The following is a 20190-nucleotide window of genomic DNA, read 5'->3' as shown; positions in this document are numbered from 1 at the left end:
ATTTATCTTATTTGTTCAGAAAATGCAGGTTCGGAAATTGCTTGGATAATTAGCTTCCCTTTGCAAGATCTGATCATTGAGTTTTAATCAATCTTTCTAATTGCTATAGCAATAACAACTACCATCACTATTTATTGATTGCCAACAACATGTTAGGCACATCCTAGGGAATTAAAAGAGATGATGAAAGAAGCCAGTCTGTGGAAATGGTTTTTTAGTGACATCCATCTGGATGTTGATGAGTTTCTGTCTCAGATCTCCTTTTTATTATGCATAATTAGTACTGAGCAATTCTTTTGAACAGTGCTTCTTGGCCAAAGGCTGTTACATCCCGAGGCAACCATGAACCTTAGGAAGAGTCCATCACTGATGTGAGAGAGGATGCCTGCCTTCCTATTTGCTAAAGAGCAACTTCATTCATTCATTCAATCATTTTATTGAGGCATCCTATCTAATAATGGGGTGATATGCAAATTAACCATCACTCAATCACAAAAATGGTGGTGCCCATAGTGGCCAAGGTATGGGACACTGGCATTGTTGCAGGCTGGGTTGAGGGACCCCTCTACCCACCGTGCATGAATTTCATGCACCAGGCTTCCAGTGTGAAAGATAAACCACACATGTTCAAAGTATACAATTTGATAAGTTTTGATATATACATATACAGTACTCTCTATCAAAAGTATAACCTTTGATAGGCAGGCAGAGAAAGGAGCAGAAATACAAACCAATTAATTTTGCCAACCACTGGGCAACTATGTTCATGTTGTTTGAGGAAAAGGGTAAAGGCAAGCTCTGTGGGTAAACTTGAAGTTGTATTGTGCATCATCAAGAATGAAAATACCTATTGTCCTCAAAGGCTCCCTCTGCCTTTCTGAAACTCCTCCCTCCCACTCTTCCTTGCCTTCTCTATCCCTAAGTCTCCACTGATCTGCTTTCAGTTACCACAGATGTTTAAATTTTTTGAAGTTTCATATAAATGGAATCCTACAGTAGATCATTTATTTGGGTTTGGCTTCTTTTGTTCAGAATAATGATTTTAAGATAAATTCATGTTGCTGGAAATAGCAAGAGTTCACTCCTTTTTATTACAGATTAGTATTCTACCCTGTGGATATAATACAATTTGTTTATCCATTCAGCTCTTGATGGACATTTGGGCTCTTTCTGGCTGCTTAAAGAAAAGCTGAAATCTGCCATTTTTAAAGTCCCATGCTCAAGGTATTATTTTATTTAAGCCTCACAAACACACTGTAGTTGGGTAATAACGCTCTTATTTTTCAAATGATGAAATGAAAGCTCATGGAGGTGGATTAACATGTCCAATTTGAACATTGAGCTACTTAATGCCAAAGCTTACCCTCCTGAACACTAGAAGCTCAGAGGACAGGACATAGAGGCTCCGGAGCCAGCACAAAGCCCGAGTCTGTGTGGGTCTTCCACAAAGAGACACGTGCTCCATGAGCTAGGAGCTACTCCCTGCAACACAAAGCACAATGCACACTCCGGGGTTGGGAAGCTCCAGTTTCATACCAAACCTGGACAACAGCCACACCAAAATCACAATAGGATAAAGGTACTTAATAAATAGCTGTGGGACAAACAAATGGCTGAATACACAAGTGAATGAATAAACTGATGGACTAATAGATGGCTAGACGGAAGAAGGTAGTTATTCATTGACTTGGTGGTAGATTCATCCAACCATCTCATGAAGCTACTCAAAATATCTCCTGAGTCATAAGGCAGAGGCGATCATCTTGATAGTCAATGAACTCTTACACCGGTCCACCGAGGAGGCTGCGCAGTCAGCAGAAAGGGTGTGCGGCTGTGAGCTCACACAGGAAGTCCAGCCCAGAGGTCCACTCCCCAGCGCAAGGATCCCAGAATGCATTTACTGTAAAGGTCGAGGCCATCTGTCTTGAAAGACTGAGAACTCCAATGGCAGGGCTCCCTCTCCTGCATTTGCAAATAATCCTTGGCTTCTCGGGGCCTCACGCTCTGCACGCGAGCCTTGACAAGACCCTGCTGGTGGAGCCTGGCCACGCTGCTGCTGACCTCATCTGGCAGAGGCCCTCAGGCCTGAACCCGGGTTCTCAGCCCATCTCAGACGGCTCTGTGGAAAACAAGTTGACTAACAGGCAGTTTACTGAGTGCGGTGCACACAGGCATGTTTCCCACTGCCATGCAATGACTCAGTGCCTTTCCGGAGCCAAGATAAACACAGGATCTTTCCGAGATCTGCTCAGGAGATTGTGGTGGGGTCTCCTTTCTCCTGACCTCCCTTCCCCCCTCATCTCTGACTAAAAACCCTGCGCTGAGTGACAGCGAAGGCTAACGCGGGAGAAGCGCCTCAGAAGCAATGTAACCCGCTGCAGGTGGAGGAGCATGCATCTCACGCAACTGTGAAATTCCATTCCGAGCTCAGCATGAGGTGATGGAGTAATAAAATGAAGACGACACTGCAAACGGCTGGTGAGTCTGATAATGGTTTTTGTGCAGTTTTTAGAGGGGCTATTCGATTATGCATTCCCTCCCTATGAACCAGACCACCCAGCAGGCCTAGAGAGATGAACTACTTTGTCATTCACTCCTTCCCCCCCACATCTGCCAGCTCCTGTCTTTCCTGGTATAAATAGCTTCTCACATAAAAAGCGCCAACTGTCAACTGCCTGAAAGTGAATGGTAAAGCCGGGTGCCTGGTACTATGGCCCCAGCCCAGGGGTGAGTCACAGCTGCAGATTCATGGGCTGGGAGCATCTCTTGGGTTAACAGGCCAACGAGAGAGCCAAGGAAGCAGGATTAGTGAAAGGATTTGAGTTCTCTTTTAACAAACAGCGTTGTGTTCAGCCCGCATTCAGGGGAGGCCAGTCAAGAGCAAGATGCTAGGAACGAAAGTTGCTTCACTGTTACTTCCCATGGGGAACCTGCTTCAGTGTCTCCAAGACCCAAAGATGCCGGCGGTGATTACAGTTACCATTCGATAGGCCTATCCTGTGTCAGCATCTCCTGGCCTCCTCGCAGAGTCATCCATTTCTGCTCACAGTTACAGCTCATTTTACACGGCAGCCGAGGTTACAGAGCTAGTAAGGGGAAGAGCCAAGATTTGGCCCCATCTGTTTCCAGCGCTGTGGTTTTCCTGGGCCCGGCAGCAGTTCTGGACGCGGGCATGCCGCAGAAACAGCCGAAGGCCCTGCTCGGCAGACGCTGGCCCACCTCAGAGCTCAGGTTCAGGAGGTCGGGGCCGGGACCCAAGAACCTTTATTCTGAACAAGTTCCCAGGTGATCCCCGAGCTGCTGGTGCTCACGCACTCCAAAACCCCTGACAGGGCTGACGGCAGAGCTTCACCATCCTTCCACATATCACCTCTCCGGAGAGGCTATTTCCTTCTCAAGTAGATTCTCCATGTCCGAGACCAGCAAACGTCAGCCTGGGGATCAAATCAGGCCCCGCTGCCTGTTTGTGTAAGTAAAGTTTTATTGTCACATGGCCCTGCTCACTCATTTGCATACTGTCTGTGCTTTCACACTACATCACTGCTGGGTGCTTGCAACAAGAGACTGTATGTCCTACAAAGTCTAAAATATGTATTGCCTGGCTCTTTACAGAAACGTTTGCCAAGCCTGGCTCTCTATCACCACCCGTGTCCACTGTGCCCCCAGCACACCCCTCTCTGAAGGTCTGTTCATCAATCGCTAACCTGACTGCCCCACGAGACAGCTCCACAGGGCAGGGCTGCTTCTTTGTTGGGTCCCAGTGTCCCCCAGAGCCTGGTGTCTAGCTGGCACTCCACAAAGATTTGCTGAAGGAATGAACGCCATTGCTGAGAGCTCAGGCCCGTGAAGCTGGACCAGGAACTTGGGGGCCATGGAGCAAGAGGAGGAAATGCAGTGGACCCCATGTGGGCCCCGAGCCAGGACGAGGGAGTGGAAAAAGCCAGCCAGCCAGAGGCTGCCGATGGGAGGAGCAGCCTGGGAGGCAGGGCCATGCTGCTTCCAGGAGCGATGGGGAAACTGCCGGAGGTGGGGAGAGGAAGGCCTGAGTCAGCAGGTCAACCTGAGATTAGGAGAAACTTCCTTCTCCAAGAATGAAAGAGCCAGTGTGACGCCGCTGCCTCTCGGGACACACGCCAAGCCGGCTTCCTCAGATCTGATGTCCCGGGTGGATCTCCTCGGAGAGGTGGGCGGGGGAGGAAGAGCCCAAGTGGGCGGCAGGTGGGACAGACAGCTGGCCCGAGTCCTGGCTCTGCCTCTTAGCAGCGGTGGCACCTGGTCTAGTTCCCGATCCTCCCTGAGCTGCACGGCATTCAGGGAGGTTGTGCAAGGGTGAAATGTGGCCGTGTAGTTGTGTACCCTTTACGGAATGAGTAACATGCATCAGATATTTTAGGCACCGAGCAATAGGGGTGAACAAGACAGTGTATGTCTCCCTCCAACAGGCTCGCATCTTAGAAGGCAGGGCACGTGACAAAGGGGCAGACACACTCGCGCACGAACTGTCTGCCTGTCTGCCTGTCTGCCTGTCTGCCAGGCATCGGCATAGGATCCTACACGCACAGACTATCCACGAGGCATGGGCATCTGATTCCTTGTTTTCAGTCTCCAAAGGGGAGTGCGGGCATGAAGTGGTGGGCAATGGGGCTCCGCGGATCCCGCAGGGGCCAGCATGGCCGGGAGATGTCCCAGCCCTCGGTCCATGATGCCTAGGCGAGGACTGGCCACTGCATGGACTCCATCCACTCCTTCTCAAACCAGCCAACAGCACTCCCCACATGCTTGGCATTGATACACAGGTGGTGTTGGTTTCATTTCGCTTCTGACCTGCACGCAGGTGAGTAACTCCTGTAGCAGGCCAGGCCTCAACATGCAGGCTTCATGCCACTCAGTAGCAGCTCAAACCCACCTCCCAGAGAGGCTGTGCTTGACCAGTCTGTCCAAATGAGCAATCCGCCAACTCCCAGCCCACGGGCGCTGTCACAGAAGCTGCTGTGTTTCCTTCACAGACGAGACTGGGTGGGACATGACTTGCAAAGCACCGAGGGAGGACAACGCCTGGCACAGGTAAGGGTTCACTGAAAGTTCCTACCACTGCCATGAACATCACAGTTCTTTTTAAAATCACAGCCTCACTTTACCGTGATCACTTGTTTCCTAATTTACATGTCTCCAAAACCCTGCTCACAACCGCAACACAGCAGAAATCCAATTATCTTATTAATTGTTTTATCACCAGTGCCTAGACCAGTGCCTGACACATAGTAGGTATACATCAGCTATCAGCTGAATAAGCGAATGCATAATTGATAAAAGCCTAATCGCTATTCCTTTTCCACAGGCTTTCTCAGTATAGCCCGATTCTCTCCGTACATCCTCCTTGGGGGAATAAGATCCCGGGAAAGCTGCCAGGAGGCCATCAGCCTGCACCAGAGATGCGCTGAGGAGGCCTGAGCAGCAGTCAGAGCCCGCGCCAGGGCCACCCCTCCTGCTCTTCACCCCCAGGGGAGGTGGGCAGCATCTTCTGCACGGGCTGGCTGTGTCTGCACTCTGAGAACCTACAGAGCCTGCCCTGGGACGCACTCCTGGGACCCAGGCCTGTGGTCAGCGATGCTGCAGGATCCAGGCACCCAGCAAGGCGGGTGGCAGGGATCGAAGCTGACATGGGCATCAAAGAAGTAGGCTGCTCTGGCTCCACAGAGCCAGCACATCCTCTGAATGAAGCTGCCCATTTACAGCAACCCTACAACCAAGTCCCTGCAGGGAGGAAGGCTCTGTGCAGGTGGAATCCCAAATTATTTTATTAAAAGCCCTTGAGAAGGCATCCAGGATTCCTGTTCAATCTATGCTTAACCCCTCTCCTCCATCCCCGCCTAACCTTCCTCTGTCTTGGACATAAGTTCCTTCCCCGCTTCCTGCCACCAGGGCGGCGGTGATCGCAGTAACTTACTACAGCTTCTCAGGCGGGGCGGGCAGGAAACCCTATCCTACAGCAGCTCTATGTGAGACCCCATGCCAGGATCTTCACATGGGCACACGCCCTCCTTCCACGAGCACATGCCCTCCTTCGGGCCAGCCCAGCCCTGATAGCTAATGTGTCCACAGTCTCAGAGTACTAGTTCCTGGGGCATGTAAGACTGAATCCATCGCTGCTGCTCACTAGCTGTGCATTCTTGGGCAAGTGTTTAACTTCTCCGAGCCTTCCTTTACTCACTTCTAAAACAGAGACCGCAATAGCAACGACCAAATTCAGTTGTTAAAGGAGAATCAAGTAATGCACGCAGTTAAAATGCTGGTGGGCAGAAACGAGGGTGTGAAGAAAGCGCAGCCACGTTCTCCATGGCCATCATCATGACCAGAGGCAACCGAGGCTCCTGGAAGGTGAGAACTTCCCTGAGGTCAGAGAGGGACGGGGCAGCAGCCAGATTTGCTGACTCCAAGCCAAGCCCTTCCCACTGGGCCCTGCTGCCTCCTCCTCACCCAGTGACTCCCCGCAGCTCCCCAGATGGAGACGGTGACATAAAGGGTCCCCTGGAGACAGAAGGGGGTCTGCCAGACCTCCAGCTCCCCCACCCTGCCCAGGCCTGATCCTGGAGCTGAGGGCACTGTGCCTTTGCCAGATTCCACCCACCTCCTGCCCTGTTTCAACCTGAAACACTGAAGCAGCCACTGGACAGGGCATCGCCTAGAACACAGCTTTTAAGAGATGCAGAGGGGCAGGAATCATGGATACAGAGCAACTCTCTAATGTAGAAAATCAGTTAAAAGTCTTATATCTTTTCCGTGTGATGCAAGCCCAAACATCTCCGGTCCTTAAGAAAACCCCGTCCCCTGCCTGCTCTTCACAAACGTCCCCGGATGACCGCCATGGGTCAGGCGCTCGGCCAGGCTCTGGGCTTCCTGGATCATAAGCTACAGTGGAGGAGCCACTTATTGAACAAAGAATCCCACCAAGTGTCTGATTACCAGTTTGATGAACGCTAATAGGGGAGTTCCAGGGATTGCCGTGAGCATGGACTGGGCGTTTGGGCAGACAGAGAAGCTCCTGGAGGAAACATTGACCTGACACATGATGGATGCACCATAAATAATGAAGGCTGTGCAACTCCATAAAGATACTGAAGGCTTTTGCCGAAACGGGTTTGGCTCAGTGGATAGAGCGTCAGCCTACGGACTGAAAGGTCCCAGGTTCGATTCCGGTCAAGGGCATGCACCTTGGTTGCAGGCACATCCCCAGTTGGGGGTGTGCAGGAGGCAGCTGATTGATGATTCTCTCTCATCGATGTTTCTAACTCTCTATCCTTCTTTCTTCCTCTCTGTAAAAAATTAATAAAAATATTTTTAAAAAAGAAAAGATACTGGAGGCTTTCACGGGGCTCAAAAGCAATGAACGCACCAGTTTCTTAGGAAGTGTTGGATGGTTCATTTTACCACTTCCAGCAGAATACTCCAAAAGCCAAACACTGGACAATTACTCCTGGTATCTACTCTTCGTCCCTCCTGGGATAGTATGAAGTGAAACTTGTGAGTTCTGGATAAATAACCTAACCACACTCTTTATGTGCAAAAACTCAGTTAAGGTCAAGGTCAAATTACCAATGTGTGGAGACCAAGGGTTTGGGGGCATCTGTATTTGAGAATCCCCCACAGACATTTGGGGTATCCGGAACATGGGTGAGAAGACGTGCATCAGGAGAAACACTCTGATGGCCTCTTCAGACCCATGGCTCAGTGAGAAGGAGAACTAAATAGGAAAACCACACGTACCAGTGAGGACCGCCCAGCCCACCCTGCGGAGACCACCTCTGGAGGGCAGTAGCTTTACATGTGACCCCTCCACCTACGGCAACTGCTCTTCCGGAGAAGAACCGGCCAGTGTACAGGAAGGCTGGCTGCGGTCACCTAATTTCATATCAAGGAAAGCAGCCCGAGAGGCACATTTCAAAAATAAACGTTGGCTCAGGGTTGCTCAGGGTGGTACTCTGGTGCCTGGGAGGGATCAATTCTCCTTTGTGCAGGGTCATCTGGTACTTTTCAGGACGTGTAGCATCCCAAGCTTCTACCCATGAAAACAGTAGTGGAGTCCTCCAGCCATTTCCACAATAACTACCTCCTCCCAACCACTCATACCCAAATGCCCCCTAGTGGTGCTGATACCACTTTGGGTTAGGAACCAGCAACAGAGAACTAACTGCACCCCCTTCCCAAGGAGAATCCGGATCTAAATACACTGATAGAGAAAAATCCTCCTGGCAATACACTAGGTGGGGAAAAACAAAGTAAGTAGGTAGCACCATCACATTTTTGTCCAAAAAAAAATCCAGAAATGTACTCCTATATCCATAGACACTTGTTATATACACACGCAAAAAGGTTGGAACACATTTCTCTCTGCCACACCTGACCCCCTCACGGGCAGCAGCCATTATGCCGCAGAGAGAACACGGCAGGAGTTCCGTAAATGTGTGTTGCATCGAGGCATCCTTTTTTTTTTGTCTTGATTGGATCAGAATTTTGCTGCCAGATACTCCAGGTTTTAATATCACCTTCAGCCAGGGACACTCAATCCACATTCCTCCCCCTACTCCGCTGGGACATTGGGCAATGTGTGGAGACATGATTCGTTTTCCCAGCAACGGGGGAAGGACGGCGTGTGTTACCGGTTTATCTAGTGGGTAGAGGCCAAGGATGCTGCCAATCATCGTGCAAAGCGCAGGAGGCCTCAAAACCAAAGACTTACCCAGCTAACGCTGCCAACAGGGCTGAGATTGAGAAACCCTGCTCACCACGGGCCTGTCTCATAAGCTCGTTGAACACCCCCACCTCCTTCCCGGAGGATTATGTGCTGTCAGATGACCATGGCCTCCCTGGGAGACAGAGCACATCATTAAGTGTTTGGGTTTGAAGAGAAGCTGGCACCGTCTAGCAGACTTCGATGGCCAATCAGAGCGGACTCCAGCTCTCTGTTCGCTACCGCAAGGCTCTCTGGGTAGCATCAGACACATTTGGAGGAAGCAAAGGCAGAGGATCTGAGCAATCTCCCTGGTACTTTCCAGGCCAGTCATCGCACATCACAGGATCCCAGCCTGTCCTCGCTGGCACCCTCTGTGATGCTGATTAGGTTTCAGACTATGTTAAGAAAATTGGGTTTTACAGGGAGTAGATTTTTCTAAAATGAAGTGCTCACATTCAAGAATGCCCCCCAAGTGGGAGGTGACTTTCAATTGCATTATATTTAATTGAAGGCATTTCTCAGAAGAAATGGAATAATAAAGAGTGTCACCTGAAGGTCTCCTAACCAACCCCACACCAGGGGCTAAAATGAAAAGTTTCCAATGGAAAGGAAAGGAAGCACATTGCTCCCAACCCCGACTAGTAGTATTTTGCCTGCAGTACAAAGCATTTTAATGTTCATTATACTTTCTCTTGGTAGAAAATGGCTTTTCTCAAACCAGAGACAATTAACACGATACTAAACTTTTATTAGTGAGAGGCATTTAGGACTTGAACTTTTCTAATCTTAGAACATACTGGATAACATTAAAAAATTTTTAAAACCTACACAATTCGAGGAATCTCATAATTTACAAATTCAAAGTGCATTTCCTTCATGCAACAAATATCTTTAATATAGACATATTTTATTAGGCAAGTACAGAGCCCTTCAAATAGCTTGAAGAGACAGTTTCTCTCTGAAGACAATTTCCCTTTATAAGTATCTGTGTCATAGAGGTCTGAGTAAGTGTAGGGAATAGAGAAAACTATGCAAAGAGCAACAAAATTATGAGAGAGGAATATCCTTTCATCTGACATAATTCAAACCACTTGTTTGATAGCATTAATCATGTTCTTTCAAAACAAATCAAAGAACGTTGCTTTATACTTCCGTAAGACTTTCGTTTTGGATGAGTCAAAGTGGCCTCCAAATGCCATAATCCCTCACTCTTCAAATTGGGGAATGTAACCAAGAACTAGCTTCTGCAATTGTCTATTCTCTTGGCTCAATAGAAAGTTTTGCCTGAATCTGAACATCATAGACCGATTTAACCATCTTAAAGAAGAAATCTACGTAAGCAGGGAACTGAAAACAGTTTAACTTTGAAATTTCAGGGCCCAATTTAGCAGGAAGCAAAGGGAACAAAAGAAGGATGGGTCTCTTAGAAGCTGCTGGAAATGAGGTTAGCACAGAAATGAAACAAGCTCACAGATGTATCGAGGTGTGAAAACTCATTGCTCAAGTACCAGGGGCAGAACAGTGATGTCAAACAAAGATCCTCAGTCACCCACCACCTCATCTGAGTTTTACAGAAAAACTCACATCCTCTCATTCTTCTTAAACTTACACTTTAATAATATAATCCTTACTGAAATAGGACAATATGTAACTTCAACCTACTAACAGAGAGAAAACACTCATTTCTTGCTGTTATTGTACAAGTTCCCTTCGATTCTCATGGGCATTATTTCTTGTGAATGTTTCTATTCTGAGATACTTTCTCCATGGTAGGAATCAGAATAGAGATCACAAAACTGAAGTATCTGCAGGGCTTAGGAAGGTACCACACAGGGGTAAAGTGGGCTTTGAGGAGACTAGGGTGACTTATAGAGATCAAACTGTCTAGAAAGAATGCCAGCTCTCAACGCAATGGCCAAAACACCATTCCTGGCAGAAATGAGAATTCAGATCCTCAAATTTTCATGATTTTTTAAAAGAATACTTTATTGATTTTTAGAGAAACATTGATATGAAAGCCCAACATCATCAGCTGCTTCCTACGCCTTCCCCTCTACCCTCCCTCCCCCCAACCACACACATCACTGGGAATTTGAGCCCACAATCTGGACATCCAACCGACAACCCTTCAAAGCACAGGATGGCACCCAACCAACTGAGCCACAATGGCCAGGGCCATAAGCATAAACTCTTAACTAAAAATTCCCAATTATTAAGCATTAGTAATTAAAGTGTTTTTTCCCTCATGGCTCTAAAATTTTTTTTTTTTTTCATTGCATTTATTGGGGTGACATTGGTTAATGAAATTATACAGATTTCAGGTGTATAACACATCATCTGTATATTGTATTGTGTGTTCACCACCCCCAAGTCAAGTCTCCTTCCATCACCATTTATCCCCCCATGCCTTCTTCTACCTCCCCCCTCTTATTGACTAAGTCAGAAGTTTAAACAATGCTTTGCTGGCTAAAGAAGCCTTGCCCTGTGTGGTTGATTTCATCAGCCAATTTGCAACCTCAGTATTGGAAGAAAAAAGTAAGAAATGGCCAATCAAAGCGATGTTATCAGGGTCTCAGGGTCCCACTCTTAAATTGTTGGTGAATTCTTGGGTCTTTCTTTTAAAAAAAAAAGTATTTTTTTATTGATTTTTAGTGAGAGAGGAAGGGAGAGGAAGAGATTGATAGAAACTCCAATGAGAGAGGAACATCATCAGTTGGGTGCCTCCTGTATACCTCCCACTGGGAATCGAGCCTGCAACCTGGGCATGAGCCCTGATAGGGAATCAAACCAGTGACCTTTTGGTTCCTACACTGACACTCAACCACTGAGCTACACTGGCCAGGTTTTTGGGTCTTTCTTATCATAAAGAACTTTTTCTACATATGTAATACTTTCAACAATAAAGAGTTATTTAAAAAAGAAAAGAACTTTTTCTAAAAGCATAACCACATGTAAAGTTCCTTACTTGAAATTTCAGGGCTTTTTAAGTTTCAAAACATTCTGTCAGACATAAAAAGCTGCAGAACAAGAAGCTCTCTGTGTCAGAGGAAGGGAACAGTGGTCAAACACTTAAGATCCTGGTAAACCTGCCTCTTAAAGATGTGTTAGTGTAGTAACCAGCTTGCTAATATTAATAATAGTTAAGGAGCAGAGGGAAGGCATATATAAGCAAGGCCACCTGGGCAGCTTCACCAGGAAGCTGCAACTTCACACTCTCCAGGGAGCCACCTGTCCATGCCCTGCACATCACGGGGGGGAGGGGGCGGGAAGGAGGGGCGGGGGAGAAACAAAGCGGGGATAGGCGCATGTGCAGTGAAGTCTGGGTCACATGGGTTGGATGCTTGCCAGTCAGTCTGACCTGGGAATAAAGATAATTGCCTAGGGGATTGAGCCACCACAAGTGTGCGAAATCTTGGAAGGTCACATTCCCCAGGCAAAGGAGTTCTTGCTCTCCTGTCCCTTTCACTTTGCTCCTGGTTCCTCGCGCTCATGGGTGCTCCCTCCACAGCCAGGTGGCTCTAGAAGCTACATCTGGATCCCTCACACCGTGGGCTGCAGCTGGGAACACAGGCTAACCTGGACAGATGCGGGACTGGACTGGGCAAACGTGGAGCAGAGACTCTGGCACTGGCTCTGACCCTAGCCCTGCTGAAGGCGAAATGGGACTTTTCCACGGCAGGGCAGAGGGAGCTGGGACCTTGGAAACTCAGGGGTTTACTTCCACAGAAATAAAACTTTCCATAGATACCTCATCCTCTCAGAAATTCTTATTCCAGCGACACCCCACAAAGCCCGCTTCCACTGACAACAGGTGGGGACACGGACAGCACCTCACTGATAACAGATGCGGAGAGAAGATCATGGAAATATCTAGGTGAAAGCAGGGGCTTCTAAGCCAACACTGAGGCCGGTGGAAGAGAAAATTCCAAGTACCGAGAAATGCAAAGCAGAGGCTGTATGTCACCGGGGGAAATGCAGTGAACAGAAAAAACCAAGTTCATCTCATCGAGCCAATAATATTTACAGCCTGTGGGTAGTGCCAAAATATTTCAGGAAATGCCAATGTCTTTCTTTGTAAAGCAAGGCCAAGAGTAATATTTAAACACAGCGCCTATAAATCACTGGGGGGGAACAGGCGAATGAATCCACATTTCCTCACTCTGCTTTACAGAAAATCTTAACCTCAAGATTCACGGTCAAGGCAGAACTCCCTTCCCTCTCCGAAATTAATGATTCGCCATCGAATGTTCCAAAGCCAACATTTCTGAGAAGTTGCTAGGCCATCTTCTGTTAACAGTTCATGGCAATACGGAATGAATGAAAGCGATGGCTCCCATAAGGCTCCGTTTCATTTCTCTTCCTCATTTCCCACTGCGGCCTCAGCCACCTCCAACCCACGGAGCCCCAACTGCTTCCCAGAATCAGCCAAGTCAACGCTTCCTTCTGAACCGGACGGGCCAGGCAAAGGCAAAAGGCACACCCCACGTCCCCTCCTCCGAGCGGTACCTGTTCGGGCTTCAGCCCGGGCGGGACCCAGGCGTACTCCTCCAGGGCGCAGCCCGAGTCGTCGTCCGAGGTGGAGTTCCTCTGGAAGTCGAACATGAGTTTGCTGACGGTCTTCTCCATCTCCAGGGGCATCACCGTCACCATGTGCTCCTCCTGCGGGCACTTGCAGTGCAGACAGATCTTCCTGCAAGCAGCAAAGGCAGGAGGTGAGAGCAAGGCCAGAACCCCCATTATTTTCCATCGGCCTGCCAGTCCCCAGCCCTTGGATCCCAAACGATATAAACACATTCCTTGGCAACTGCTTTTTGGCAAAAGCATCGAAGGGAGCCTAGCACAGCACGCTTGACTCCGTAGATGGCAGGCAGCGCGCATGTGCAGACACCATGGAGGGTCAGAGGCCCCCACGTGAGCATGCTAAGGATGTTTAAACAAGGACCCCAACCTTTCCTTCTAAGCCAGTTCCCCAAGAGGAATGTCAAACTATTTTTTGTTTCGGCAGGTAGAACGCTGGAGAAAGTCCATGACCACAATTTCCTTGACTGTAACAGTAATTAAACAGACATAATACATATGCTATTACCAGTAGACTTAACAAATACTGACAACATGCCATTTTTACAAAAGGTTCTTAGACCTTGGAAAACGAATGTGGCTTTAAAAGGAACTGCAGGTGAGATTTTCTTTAAGAAGAGAAAAATATTTCCCCCCATTAAACAAATCTGGGCCCACGATTTTATGAGAAAGGCATTTTCATTTCCACTAAAGATCCCTGGAGGTTTAAAACTTTAATTAGAAACCCAAATCTTCCCTAAATTGATTGTTTTTATAATATACAAAGAAATTACGCAGGCGAATTCTTTCAAAAGGCAGCAGCCAATGATCAAAATCTCATCTCCAAATTGAGCATTCCTCTTTAAGGTTACATCTTTCCATTCTCCATGGCTACACAAAGGATGAAGCAATAAAAAGGTTCATTCAGCAAACACAAAAGCATGTCTAGCATCCATCAATAAAACAGAGACGAAAACAATGGAGGAGGACATTTTAAGGAAAATAAGCTGTTATATGTATGCTCTTATCTTTATGATTAGTTCCGGTAGCAACTTACAAAGGCAACAAAGAGTCCGTCATTCTAACCCCACATGTGCCTGAATTTTATTGTATTTTACTTTATTTATTTATTTGGTGCCTGAATTTTTTTGATAACAGCTTTAAGATATAATTTATATGCCATAAAACTCACCATTTAAAAGTGGCTTTGATCCTAGACACTTCTACTAATTTGGGGATTTTTTTCCCCCTCAGGATTATTTTATGATAGAAAACATACTGAAGAGCAAGTAAGATACCCTCTTTTTTTTTGCTTCATTCATAGGACTAAATTTCACCAATTCTTGTTGCAGAGAAATGGGAACTTTTATTATTTATTTTACTTTATTTTAGAGAGAGGCAGAGGGGGGGAGAGGAGAGAGAAACGTTGAGTTGCTATTCGGCTTTCAGTATGTCCACAGAGTGGTGAAACTATTACCTCTGTCTAATTTTAGAACATTTTCATCACCCCCCAAAAATCCCGTGCACATTAGCAGTAACTTCCCACATTCCCCTTCCCCCAGGTCCTGACCAACACTAATCCATTTTCTATTTATATGGTTTTATCTATTCTGGAAATTTCACATAAGTGAAATCATATAATACGTAGATTTTTAAAACTGGCTTCTTTCATATAATATCGTATTTTCAAGGGTCATCTATGTTGTAGCATGTGTCAATCCTTCATTGCCTTTTTATTGAAATACTAGAGGCCTGAAATTACTAGAAAATACTAGAAGTGCATGAAATTAATGCATGGGGATGAGTGGGTTGTCCCTCAGCCCAGCCTGCACCCTCTCCAATCTGGGACCCCTCGAGGGATGTCCGACTGCCCGTTTAGGTGGGATTGGGCATAAATGGTCAGTCGAACATCCCTCTCATAATCCAGGACTGCTGGCTCTCAAACGCTTGCCTGCCTGCCTGCCTGATGCCCCAACCACTTCTGCCTGCCAGCCTGATCACCCCTAACTGCCCTCCCCTGCTGGCCAGGTCACCCCCAACTGCCCTCCCCTGCAAGCCTGGTCCCCCCCCAACTGCCCTCTCCTGATGGCCCAGTCACCCCTAATTGTCCTCCCTTCAGGCCTGGTTGCCCCCAATTACTCTCACCTGTTGGCCTGGTTACCCCTAACTGCCCTCCCTTGATGGTCTGGTCACCCCTAACTGTCCTCCCCTGCAGGCCTGGTCCCTCCCCAACTGCCCTCCCCTGTAGGCCTGGTTCCTCCCAACTGACCTCCCCTGCTGGCCTGATCACCCACAACGGCCCTTCCCTGCCAACCATCTTGTGGTGGCCACCTTTGACTACATGGGGGTGGCCATCTTATGTGTTGGAATGATAGCCAATTTGCATATTACCTCTTTATTATCCTATCTAATAAAAGAGAAACATGCAAATTGACCATACCTCCACTATGGCCATGAGCCACGCTCACCAGCCACTCAGGAGCAAGTATGCAAATTAACCCAACTAAGGTGGCAGTTAATTCGCATATCCAGGTGCAGGACGAAGACTGAAGACCGCATAGAAAGAAGCCAAGTGCTGAAGAAGGGAGCAAAGCTGCGGAGAAGCAAGCAGACGGGGGTGGCGAAGGGAGGGAAGCAGGTAGGGACATGAAAATTGCCGCAGCAAGCCCTATTCTTGCAGGAATATTCCTGCAACAGCCTCTAGTTTAGAATAATATTCCATTGTATATTTTGTTTATCCATTTATCAGTTGTGGGCATTTGGATTGTTTCCACTTTTTGACCTTTGTGAATTCATGCTGCTCTGAATATTTATGGACACAATTTTTGTGTGTGTGTGTGTGGGTATATACATATGTTTTATATTCTCTTGGGTGGATACCCAGGAGTAGAATTGCTGGGTCATATAGCAACTTCAAGCTTAACACTTTGAGGAACTGCTACACTTTTTTCCCCCCAAAAAAAATATCAATATATGTACCATTTTGCCATTATGTACCATTCCTACCATCAATGAATGAGTGTTCCATTTTCTCTGCTTCCTCCCTATACTTGTTATTCTTTCTTTTTGATTATTGCCATCCTAGTGGGTTTGAAGTGGTATCTTACTGTGCTTTAGATGTGCACTTTTTAAGTAGCTAATTATGTTGAGCATCTTCTTATGTGCTTATTATCTCTTCTTTGTAAAAATGTCTATTCAAATCCTTAGTTCATTTTTAAATTGTTATTTGTCTTTTATTATTAAGTTGTAAACATTTTTATATACATATATTCTGGATACAATTCCTTTATCAGATAGTATAGGATTTGCAAAAAATTTTCTCCCATGATGTGGATTTTCACTTTCTTGATGATGCTTATTAAAGCACATTTTTAAAAAATCTTGATGAAGTCCAATTTATATTTGTTTTCTGTTGTTGTTTGTGCTTTTATTGCCTGACTTAAGGTCATAAAGATTTATTCCTATATTTGAATCTAAGAGTTTTATGGTTTTAACTCTTATTAGTATATGTGGATCCATGTTCCATTTTGAATTAATTTTCATATATGACCTGAGGCAGGAGTCCAGATTCATACTCCTGTGGCTATCCAACAGACCCAGGACTATTTGTTAGAAGTCTATTCTTTCCCCATTGAAGTGTCTTGGCATCCTTCTCAAAAATTAATTGATCATAAATTTAAAGGCTTATTTCTGGCCTTTCAATTATTCCATTGATCTGTATGTCCTCTTGCCAGTGTTACACTGTCTTTGTTACTGTTGCTGTGTAGTAAGTTTTGAAACTGTGAAGTGAGGCTCTTCCAAAACTGTCCTCCTTTTAAAAGGTTGTTTTGATTCGTCTGCATCCCTGGCATTTGCATCATAAAATATAAATTTTAGGGTAGTAGCTTGCCAATTTCTGCAAAATGGTCCTGCTGGGAATTTGACAGGGATTGCATTGAATCTGTACACCGATTTGGAAACTATTGCTGTCTAACCAACAGTAAGTCTTCCAATCCGCAAATGAAGGATATCATTCCATTTATTTCAGTATACTTTAATTTCCTTTGATGCTATTTTGTGGTTTTCTGTTATGTCTTGCACTTCTTTTGTTAAGTTTATTTTAAGTAATTTATTCTTATTGATACCACTATGAATTTTTAAGTAATTTATTCTTATTAATACCTCTATGAAACTGCTTAGTTTCATTTTCTAGATTGTTACTGTATAGAAACACAAATGATATTTGTACATTGATGTTACACCATACCATCTTGCTGACCTTGCTTATTACTTCTAAGAGTGTGTGTGTTTCCTTCGGATTTCCTGTAGCCCAGACCCGTCTGATGTCTTTCTCTGTCTTGCTCTTGCCTCACTGCATTGAGCATGCTGGCGATGAGAAGTGGCATGTGTGGGCATCCTGGGAGGACCCCTGTCCTCGGGGAGAGAGCCAGTCTTTCACCATTGAGTATGACTTAGCTGTGGGCCTTCTGTCCAGGCCCTTTGTTAGACCGGACAAGTTTCCTGCTAGGCTAGTTTGTTGATGGTTGTTGTCTTTATTCACAGAAGGGGGTGTTGGATTTGGAATGCTTTTTTAGCATCCACCTAGGTGGCCGGTTGGTTTTTGTTCTTAATCTATTAATACCGTGTGCCTGAATGTTGACACCCAAATGTTCTAAGAAAACAGAATCAGCTTAATCCAGCCGAATTAGGCCTGTCACGGTCTCCCACGTCCTGCTTTTTGTCAGATGGAAAATACAACAGCCAGCGTGCACACGTGAATCTGGTTTGCATCTCCAAACTCAAAGATGTTTAATCGTATCCCTCTAACCCTCGCTGTTCCTTTTAGAAACAGAGCTCATGTTAATAGTAACTAATTAATCAGCTACTTTAAAAAAAGTCAAGGGTTTGAGGAAGTCATCAGATTTCTTTTTCTCCTCTTAAAATTTTTATGCCAGCTTATGGCTTAAGAAAAAACGTTTTCATGTACTAGAATTTAAGCAAAGTTAGGAAGTTCTTTGGCAACTAACAGTTTTTACTGGAAAGTCATACTTTTAAAACAAATGGTAGAGGATTTTTTTTTTAACCCAATTAAACCAGCAATGCAGGAAAGGGCACAATATTTAATGTGGATGGATGTGATCTGATGAACTGAAGCTCCAGGAGAAGAAAAAAGACAAGGAGAGTCACAGGATGATGGAACCAGCTCCGGAACGAGTCCCACTGTGGAGAAGCGTGAGCACCAGAGAAAGGGGAGAGGCTGAGGGCCCGTTTAGTCTCTCAACAAGTGACTGTCAAGCACCTACCATGTGCCAGGCACTGCAATAGGCACTTGGGTTACCAACCAGAACACAGACCCCTGCGCTCCTAGACCCTACATCATTAGAAGCGAGAAGCATAGCATACATAAGAAACATGACAGACTGCATACCAAGAAAGACAAGTTCACCGCCTCTTCCCAAAGGCTCGAAGAGGCTGAGCAATACATTCAGAGCCAGCCCTAAACAGAGGTGCACAGGAGGATCTGATTCCTGAACAAAAACAACTCCTTGTAGACAGCTTCCCTTATTCCAAGAATACACTTTTTAAAAACAAACATGTTTTTATTGCTTTTTTTGGTTTGTTTTAGAGAGAGGAAGGGAGAGGGAAAGAGAGATAGAAACATCAATGAGAGAAAAACATGGATCGTTGCCTCCTGCACGACCTTACTGGAGATAGAGCCCATAACCCGGGCATGTGCCCTGAGCGGGAATCAAACAGTGAACTCCTGGTTCATAGGTCAATGCTCAACCACTGAGCCACACAGGCCAGGCCAGAATAGGCTTTTACTCCTGAAAAAAAATTCAGAAAAATCAAAACCAGCCCCTGGCAGGGTAGCTCAGTTGTTCGAGCATCACCTGGGTACATCGAGGTTGTGGTTCAATCCCTGGTCAGGGCACATACAAGAAGCAATCAACGAATGCATAAATAAGCGGAACAACAAACCAATCTCTCCTCTTTTTCTAAAACTCAATCAATAAAGAAAAAAGAAAAACCAAAACCAAAGAGGAAAAAAGGAAAAAAGATGTAAAAAAAAAAAAAAAAAAAAAGTGGTAAATCAAAACCAGGAAGATCTGAATTTCCCTGCTAGCTGCCTGCCATCCATCTTCATTTATAACTGACAGGCTGTGGCACGGCATTTTTATTTGCAAAGAATCTTCAACCTCAGAGGGTTCCACCACCGCCTTTGGAAAGACTAATTTAATAACCTCTGTTTACAAATGGGGACCCAAGGCCCAGAGGCTCGGAAAGGAGCCGAGGGTCAGAGGCAACACCGGGAGGGTTTCTCTGATCCTCATGAGTCTCCTCACCCTGGCAAATGCGCACAGCAATGCCCAGCGGCTCTGTGGACAGTGATTGAAGCTTTTGATCAGGAAGGATTTGATTTGGCCTTTTTTCTTTCTTTTTTCTTTTCAAATAGACATTATGAAAATAGAGCCTGCTAGTAAGGCAGGATTTCATTAAAAAACAAAAAACAAAAAAACCCCCCAACCATATGAAGCCTGCATTGGTTTCATTCTGTCAGAGCTGACATTCTACCTGCACATAATTGGGTTTGTGAATGACAAGTTTCCAGGGAAGAAGGCATGATTCAGAGAGCAGAGATCCTGAGTTCCCCTTTCTTCCTCCCCTCTACCCGGCAACGGCCCCTGCACCCTCCGTGCAGAAGTTGCAGCGATTAATTCATTGGCTCCCGCACTCAGAAGCCACAATCCGCTCTCCCATGGCATACACAGCTCTGCAGGTGCGGGCTCTCTCCTGACCCATTTCCAAGTTCTCTGGTCGCCTCCACCGTGGACACTCTGGAGGCTGACTAACAATTTCTATCGATCAACTTCTGTGCCGTGATGTGGAAGGCCTCACTACAAACAGATTGGGTATGTGTG

The 20190-nt window shown here is 46.1% G+C and overlaps 1 protein-coding gene across 4 annotated transcripts in view; it reads right to left on the bottom strand.

The window, feature by feature from the left end:
- PRICKLE2 (prickle planar cell polarity protein 2) overlaps window positions 1–20190 on the bottom strand; it is a 316918-nt gene that overhangs the window by 74444 nt on the left and 222284 nt on the right. For all 4 annotated transcript variants that reach the window (XM_084902708.1, XM_084902709.1, XM_084902710.1 and 1 more), the window contains one exon: window positions 13238–13421. In XM_084902708.1, coding sequence (XP_084758834.1) covers window positions 13238–13421 — 184 coding nt within the window. The remainder of the gene's footprint in view (window positions 1–13237; window positions 13422–20190) is intronic.

The sequence above is a fragment of the Pipistrellus hanaki genome (genome assembly GCF_964339955.1).
Source record: "Pipistrellus hanaki genome assembly, chromosome: 13".
Classification (NCBI taxonomy): Eukaryota; Metazoa; Chordata; class Mammalia; order Chiroptera; family Vespertilionidae; genus Pipistrellus; species Pipistrellus hanaki.
The sequence above is the reverse complement of the archived record's forward strand: the minus strand, read 5'-3'. Positions and strand labels throughout refer to the sequence as shown.